Source organism: Epinephelus lanceolatus, chromosome 9 (assembly GCF_041903045.1).
Source record: "Epinephelus lanceolatus isolate andai-2023 chromosome 9, ASM4190304v1, whole genome shotgun sequence".
Taxonomy (NCBI): Eukaryota; Metazoa; Chordata; class Actinopteri; order Perciformes; family Serranidae; genus Epinephelus; species Epinephelus lanceolatus.
The window spans coordinates 47,383,137-47,391,255 of record NC_135742.1 but is presented as its reverse complement, the minus strand read 5'-3'; the positions used below and the strand labels follow the sequence as shown (position 1 = coordinate 47,391,255).

The 8,119-nt window shown below is 36.9% G+C and overlaps 1 protein-coding gene across 2 annotated transcripts; it reads left to right on the top strand.

Annotated features, from left to right (window-relative positions):
* Positions 1-238: 238 nt before the first annotated feature.
* On the top strand, positions 239-7,571 carry LOC117252242 (uncharacterized). 2 transcript variants are annotated; one of them, XM_078171017.1, is made up of 6 exons: positions 239-627; positions 2,119-2,279; positions 2,649-2,904; positions 2,991-3,171; positions 3,332-3,458; positions 4,027-7,571. In XM_078171017.1, the coding sequence occupies exons 5-6, from the start codon at positions 3,345-3,347 to the stop codon at positions 4,339-4,341; spliced, it is 429 nt and encodes a 142-aa protein (XP_078027143.1). In that variant the 5' UTR covers positions 239-627; positions 2,119-2,279; positions 2,649-2,904; positions 2,991-3,171; positions 3,332-3,344; the 3' UTR covers positions 4,342-7,571. The 2 variants fall into 2 exon arrangements, with proteins under 2 accessions (XP_078027143.1, XP_078027144.1); XM_078171018.1 differs by having other exon boundaries at positions 3,311-3,458.
* The last annotated feature ends 548 nt before the right edge of the window (positions 7,572-8,119 follow it).

Sequence of the window (8,119 nt, the reverse complement as noted above, 5' to 3'; positions counted from 1 at the left end):
ATTTTGCAAAAATTAAGGCCTTAAATGGCATTAAAAAGCATTAAATTCGATGTCCAGAGGAATTAAAAAATTAAATACACTTGATGGAAAAAAACATTGTTATTCACGATTTATTTTGATTATATAAACATTTAATAATTTTGATCGGAAGTATAATGTGAAGATTGACAGGCGGAACCCTTTGATTGGCTATTGTTTACGGCCGGTGCACGAAGTCACAACACCGGATGCTTGGAATGCAACGTGCTGTGAGCGTGCTCATGCTGTGGCGAAAGAGCGGAGGGAATATTAGAAAATGTCGGAAAAATGGGAAAATGCAAGTTTCAGCAGAAGTGGTTGGATGAGGAACTATTCAGAACCTGGTTAAAGCCCGTCCGGTAAACCCGGAGAGGCATTTTGCAGCGCATGCAAAAAGATCTTCAAACTTTGCACAATGGGTGTCAATGCGGTGAAATCACACATGCCGTCAGATAGTCACAAGTTGGCGATTAAAGACAGGCAGCAGTTAACTGTGCCGAATTTCTTTGCCGTGACCAGCAACGCAAGTTCTGCTGTCGCCACCACAACTGCAGCTGCTGCTGCTACCACCACACCTGCCACTATAGTGACTGCCTCCAGCCTTTTCAGGTTAGAGTTAGTTTTTCACATCATTCTTCAGGTTTCTGGTTTTGTTATTTTTGAAATGTGCAAATGAGACTGTAAACCGTCTTGTGAGCCATGTCTAATTCACTAAAGAGTGACAGTTAATGTAAATTTAGATTTTCTCAAATATTCAAGATTAGCATTGTCAAATGCTTAAATTTTGTCTATATATATATATATATATATATATATATATATATATATATGTATATATATATAAAACTGTATCTGCAGTCGGGCATGGGCATTAAATTTGTTTCAAGTGGCATTAAAAAGGGCATTAAAAAGCATTAAATTAGATTTGCTGATACCTGCAGAAAACAGTCACATCCAGTGGTCAGATTCTAGATTGCAGCGCTCACCCACTCAAAATGGGCAAGATGTCGGCGTCTGCAAAGCAAGACCCACTATTATATGAATAAAAGGCTTATTCTAAATATTTAAAAGCAAAACTATTTTGATAGTTAAATGATTATATTCTTTAAACACATTTATGAATATTATGTTTCATTTTTCTCTAGGTTTGTTCTGTTAAGTGCTACGAAATACATTGATTATTACACACTGTACCTTTAAATATGTATTTAAAACTAATATTTTGTATGTAATGTTACAGTAGTCTGTTAAGTCTGTTTAACTGTTTAGCTTAGTTTGCCACATATCTCAAAATGTGGTAAACTCTTGGAAATTTAGCTGCTGGCAGCTCACTCAGTATTTTGATGTCAGGAATATTATTTATGTTATTGACATTTTAGACTTGTGTACAGTGAGACATTGAGTTTATATAGTGATTTTGCTGTTGTAAACATTACAGTTGCTCCTCTAGAAACATAGTTATATTTAAAATATTAATTTCTAATTCCATTCTGAATCTATTCTTTTTTAGATAATATATATTTTCAAAGCAGTTGTTGTAATGAAAAAGTTAAATGAAAAAGAACCAATAAGAGTATTGATAAATCACCAGTAAAGGTTATCTTTAAGAGTAGTAGCATCAATAAAATTCCAACGATATCCATCCCTACTCAAGAAGCTGCATTGTGGGCAGCCTCCCCCCTCTGCAGTCAGGCCACCATCAGCATCCCTCTCGGTTGCATACGGCTGTCCCTTTTGCAGTTTAGAGTAGATTGTCTTCTTCGCACCAATGCACCATTCAAGTCTACAGTACATTTTCCAATTAAGACAGAAATGGTGCTAAAAGCTTATTGTTTTCCCACTTTGTTGCATTTTTAATCAAAACAGCCTCTGTATCTGTGGCAGTGACATCAATAATATAGCATATTCCTGGCTTCATTCATTTTTTTTCTGTATTCAAAGCTAAAGAGAAGTTCAGCATATCCACTGACACAAACATATATGTGCTGGATGACATGTATATATATACATGTGTATAATGTATACAGTGCAGTGTTGCAGTACCAATGTGTGACAACATGTGAAAATGTTTTTGAAAATGATGTTGTTCCCCCTTTTCAGACACCCCTGTCCAGTCCGCGTGCACAGACACCTTGTCCCTATCCTCATGCTCATCGGAGAGTGATGCTTCTCTGATGTCCCCAAAAAGACAGCGCACTGATGACACCTTTCTGATGTCCCCAAAAAGTTGGCAAACTAATGACAGTGCACAGGCCAAAGAGGTGAAGTTTTTTATAGAACATTTCTCCTTATATTGTAAATATTGTATATTGTTGCCAGATTTATTCTTTTTTGGTTTGGTGGTCTTACTTATAGTATAGTATAAGTATATATACTTATAGTTGAAATGTTTCCCAATACTTACAGTTATGGCAACCAATGCTTTTGTTTCTTAGGAGTAATATATACAGGTTTTTTGTTGTTGTTGCAATAACAGTGTTGATAGTAACAGCTTTAACAACAGGATTGCAATCAGTGTAAGCAATATTTTACTTGTAAATTTCCTTTACAAATGAATAATGTTTTGTTGCTTTTTGGGGGTCAAACACTTGTTGATTCATGCTGAAATTATTCTTTGTACATTTCTTTAGGAACACTTTTATGATGCAGACAGCAATGAGGGCTACATTGCCTGGAAGTTTAAAAACACACAGTGAGAGCTCAGCAGTGGCGGTGGGAGACCAGTGTCACGAGGCCATATCTCTACTGAAACACAGCACAGACAAAGAACAGATCTTCATTAAAATGAGAGCAACATTCCAGCACAGACAAAAATTAATCCATGATCCTGAGCAATGCAGCACAGTGCTACAAGTGTTCCAGAGATTCCTTGACACAAAAGGCCTGGTAAGTTCACATTAATTGTATTTACAATGTATTTTCCATCAGGAACAGCTGTGCAAACCCACTACTACCTCTACTTCCTCCTTTAGGTGTTATAAGACTTTGAGCTGCTGTTTGGAGCTGAGACTTCATCTAAACTCCTTGAGAAATGGGGAACACTCCTGAAAGCCAAAGTGATAGAGCAAGCCAAAAACCTCAGCAAGACACCCCTGCTTGACTACCTCATCCAGTCTGTGGAGGAGAACCCTGATGAGGATGATGAGGTCCCAGGTAAATGATTGACATTAACCTGGTGTGTATTTGGTCATCTTTTCAAATATTGATTTATATTTTTATTGGTGAGGGCTTTTCGAATTTGAATTTTGATGTATCAAGGGCTTTCATGAGGTGTATTTCATGCTAAAAGCAGGTGCTCTCCCCCCTTCTTAAGTTGGGATAGTGACATGGCCTCATTGCTACTGCTGGTCTACCTCCTGCCACCACCACCAAGTGGAAAGAAAGGAGAGGTGAAGATCAGTATTCGGGAAGCTGTGGAGCATGTAGTCAAGTTTCATAAGGTCAGTGTGTCCTGATTTCCATTTGTATCCATCCAATAGGCAATGGTGTAACTCACACTCCGAAAACAACATTGGCCAACTATCATGCCTTCCACTCCAAACAAAGGAGATATACAGGTGGATTGTCTTACATATAGTCACATGATGGGGTCATATGACAGTTTCTTTTCAATGTCACCTCCATGTCGAGGCCTTGTGATTTTTTGGATACCACATAATTTTAAGTGTGAGACTTTTTGGTTAGCATCCTTAAAGTGCCAATCCACTACAGAGTGGGTTTCACCTCTTCTGACTGCAGTCTTGTGTTTGTTTCTTATTTTTAGTTGTCCATTTGTATCACCAATGTATTGGAGTGTACAGGCACATGTGATAAGGTAGACAACATCGATGACCCCTCTGATGTTTTATTATTTGTGACCGCGCTACAAAAACATTGATTGCTTTATCGCACGCTGAACAGATCCCGCATTAAAAAAAACTAACTGACATCCAAAGGTTTCTGTCAGTCTTATTCATCCATCAAAATGCAATGCACAGTGTAGTTATATTTTTGTTTGTTATCTTGCAGTCATGTCGCAGCCTTCACAAGCACTCTGGTCCAGACCAGCGGAAGCAGCCATACATCCTGGCAGTTGGGACGACAACAAACAGCATCCATGAGTACTACATCGGGTTGGATGGTGAGCTCCTTCCCTGCAAGACCAAGTCTTCCCTGTCAGCCTTTGATGAACTTTTCGAAGCACATTATGTGTTTGGCATCTCCTATGACAAGGCCTTAAACAGCATGTACACATTTGTGCAGACCACCATCTACAACATTGATGTAGGTCTTTCTCATGAAACTCCCAGAGTCAAGGATCTTAGGGCTAAGCTCCTTAACTGAAGAGTTTGATGTTTAGATGCTTCATTTGCAAGTCCACTTTTGTCACTGTTCAACAGTTGGCCCGTCATCTCAAGCTTTCACATGCCTTTTATCCTGGTAAGAAGTTTCAATTACTGTGTGACCAGAATGGATGCCACCAGAGATTTTGCACTTTTTCGGGCTTCAGGAAACATCTCTATAGTAAACATAGCGCTGAAAGTCTAGATCAAATCGATAACAAACCCATCACTCCTTCAGTTGATGTATCTGATCAGCAAACTGTATCAACTTTAATTCCAGAGCAACCAGAGAATTATCAAAGCTGCAATGAGAACAAACAACATACCCAAGAAATGTATGCATCCCTTATTGCAAAACTCCAAGGCTGAGGTGTGGCTACTAATGTCATAAAGACTGTTGTTGAAAATATGGAGGAGCTTGTAGAGGAATTGCATTCAAATGTCAAAGAAGATGTTGTAAAACTACTTCCTAATGATGAGAACAAAATTTGACAATTATTTTGACAGCCTTGAAAATCCATTTAGCAAACTGAACACAGAGACAAAATGCAAAAACATTTCAGTAAATGTAATTTAATTTCTTTCCTATTTATTTATTAATTTATTTGTTTATTTTTTGATTATTACCCTCCTTCTCTCTTTTTTCTTTTTTTTCTCTCCCCCCTTTTCCCACTTAAAAGAAATGGATAGGATTACTACAAAGTTTTTAATCTAAGTTTATTTTTCTAGGTATAAAGTAGAAGATGTGGGAGGGAGAGGGATAGATGGAGGGGGGAGGGGGAAAAACATTCAGTTGATGAAATCTTTGAAGGAGGAAGGTTTATTTGGTATTAAGTAGGTAGAGAGGCAGGTGTATTTGTGGGATAATTTATGAGTGTAAAATTCTGAAGATGTGAGTGAGGAGGAATATTTGTTAAGACCATTGCTTGCTCGCCAAAATGGAGTAGGGGTTTATAGCTCTAACAAAGCAACTTTTCATGTGGGTTCTAAGATGTTTTCTATTGAGTTGGGTTTCCTTGCTAATAGATGGTAGGTTATTATTTTGCGGTTCCATTTTAAAAGCCACTAACTTTAAATTTGATATAGATCATGGCATATAAAAATTTGGTAAAAACTCTTCCTATTACTTTTCAGGTTGCAGCCTGGAATGTGAATAGTTTACAGGAAGATACTAAAAAAACATAGAGTTTTACACCATTTAGGGAAACTTTCCACTGACATTGTTTTTCTGCAGGAGCTTCATTGAGGGACTGAAGCTGGACAAATCCAATACCTTAAGAGACAATGGGTGGGGGAGGTTTTTGAGGCAACATTTTCCTCCAGGAGCAGAGGGGTAGGAATATTAATTAATAAGAGGATACCATTTAAGTTACTCTCCCAACATGCAGATATCTATGGTAATTATTAAATGTGAAATGTTTGGGGAACTCTATACCCTCATTAATGTTTACAAACCCCCTATTTCAGATATGACTTTTTTAAACAAAGTACAAAATGTGCTAGACAGTTCACCGACAGGAGTGATTATATTGGGGGGCGATTTGAACAACATATTTAGCCCATATGACAGCTCATCCAAGAATAGAAAAATGAATCCACCCAAAAATCTTTTGAATTTTCTGTCAGTAAATGAATTGCAGGATATTTGGAGAAATTTACATCCCAATACATTGGACTACACATATTTTTCACATCCACAAAACAGTTACAGATGAATATTTATTTATATTTAAGATTGGACTAGACAATGTATTATCAAGTATAATAAATGACATTATTATATCGGATCATGCTGTTGTCACTTGTATTTTGTCTCCGAAACAAAATACCCAGTTTGATAGGACGTGGAGAATGAATAGAAAATATCTAATGGAAACTGAATTTATAAAACATGTTAAAAGTCATATAGAGTTATTTATTCAAACTAATGTAGATAATGGAGACCCTCAAGACAGACCAGAAATTGGTATAATTTGGGATATGTTCAAGGCTTATATAAGAGGAATGATGTTAGGATATGCGGCAAAAAAGAAAGCAAACTTGGACAATGAGATAATAAATTAAAGGATCAAATTAGTATTCTAGAAAGGAAGCATAAGATACAGGCTAGTAGGATCTAATTAATTGAGTTGCAGGAATTAAAATTGAAATTGGACAGTTTATTATGTAAGAAAGCAAATGATTTCAGACATAATTCAAATAAACTTAATCACATTTCTTCCAACAAATCAGGTGAACATCTAACCTCATTAGTTAAAAAAGTTTTAAAGAGACAACCCATATCTCTAAAAACTGAAACATTAGACACAGTATACAGGAATAATAGTATCATTAATGAGGAATTTAAATCATATTATGAGAACTTATATACATCAGAAGTAAACGACTATGACCCTCTTCCCTTTCTTGAATCACTCAACTTGAAACGTTTATCAACGGAGCAAAAATAAAAACTTAATACAGACTTTACCTTCACAGAAATTCAATCTGCAATTAAATTTTTTCCTAAAAAAAAAAGCCCCAGGAATGGATGGCCTCCCAGTAGAATTTTACTCAACATTTTGGTCAAGCGGGCGGCACGGTGGTGTGGTGGTTAGCACTGTCGCCTCACAGCAAGAGGGTTGCCGGTTCAATCCCGGGTGTGGGAGCCCTTCTGTGCGGAGTTTGCATGTCCCCGTGTCAGCGTGGGTTCTCTCCGGGCACTCCGGCTTCCTCCCACAGTCCAAAGACATGCAGATTGGGGACTAGGTTAATTGATAACTCTAAATTGTCCGTAGGTGTGAATGTGAGTGTGAATGGTTGTTTGTCTCTATGTGTCAGCCCTGTGATAGTCTGGCAACCTGTCCAGGGTGTACCCTGCCTCTCGCCCGATGTCAGCTGGGATAGGCTCCAGCCCCCCCACCCAAATCTTTTTTTACGGAAGTGAATTCAATGATTTCTTCATTCATCTGGTCGAATAGAGCTCACAGACTAAAGAAGAAATTACTGCATTACCCCAGACATGAGGGAGGCTTAAACCTTCCCAATCTGGAACTATATTATAATGCCGCTCAAATGTTTTACATTGACCGGATAACTAATAATAAAAATGAAGAACCTTGGATAGATATTGAAAACGCTCAGTTACAATCTAATAGTCTACTTTTAGCTCTCTTTTCAAAAAAAAAAAAAAATTAAAACAGTTAATTTTATAATTAATAGTACATTAAATGCTTGGAAAAAAATAAAAAAGATAACAGATCAAGAAATAGAGATCCCCAGACATATACACATTTGGAACAGCTCATCAATAACTATCCAAAATACTCAACTGAACTGGGAGACGTGGATAAAGGGAGGAATTCTAAAACTATCGGATATTATCAACCAATCTCCTTCCAGGATCTGAAGAATAAATATAAACTGAAAGACATAGAATTTTTTAAATATATGCAACTGAAAAACTGGATAACAGAAAACTTTAACCTCAAAAATAGATATCCAACTGAGATAGGGGAAACCCTAACTAAAAGGGATAAACAAAATAAAATTAAAAAAAACACGATTGATAGGTGCTATATATATAGCTATATATATAGCACCAGGGTACACCCTGGGAACGAATATTGCGTAAATATCCTTAATAAAGCTGAGAGTAACGATGATTTGCTTCAAAACATATACAACAAATGGAATATAGATTTGGGCACAGAAGATGCAGGGAAAAATTGAAGTAATGTTTACAACTCACATACAAAACTACTACGAATGAAAATTTAAGGCCAATCCAGTACAAACTG

Bases quoted from the DNA above. Each gene is read 5' to 3' on its own strand.
- LOC117252242 (XM_078171017.1), top strand. From the start codon at position 3,345: ATGGCCTCATTGCTACTGCTGGTCTACCTCCTGCCACCACCACCAAGT. The intron at 3,459-4,026 runs GTCAGTGTGTCC...GTTATCTTGCAG, and splicing joins ATGTAGTCAAGTTTCATAAG to TCATGTCGCAGCCTTCACAA.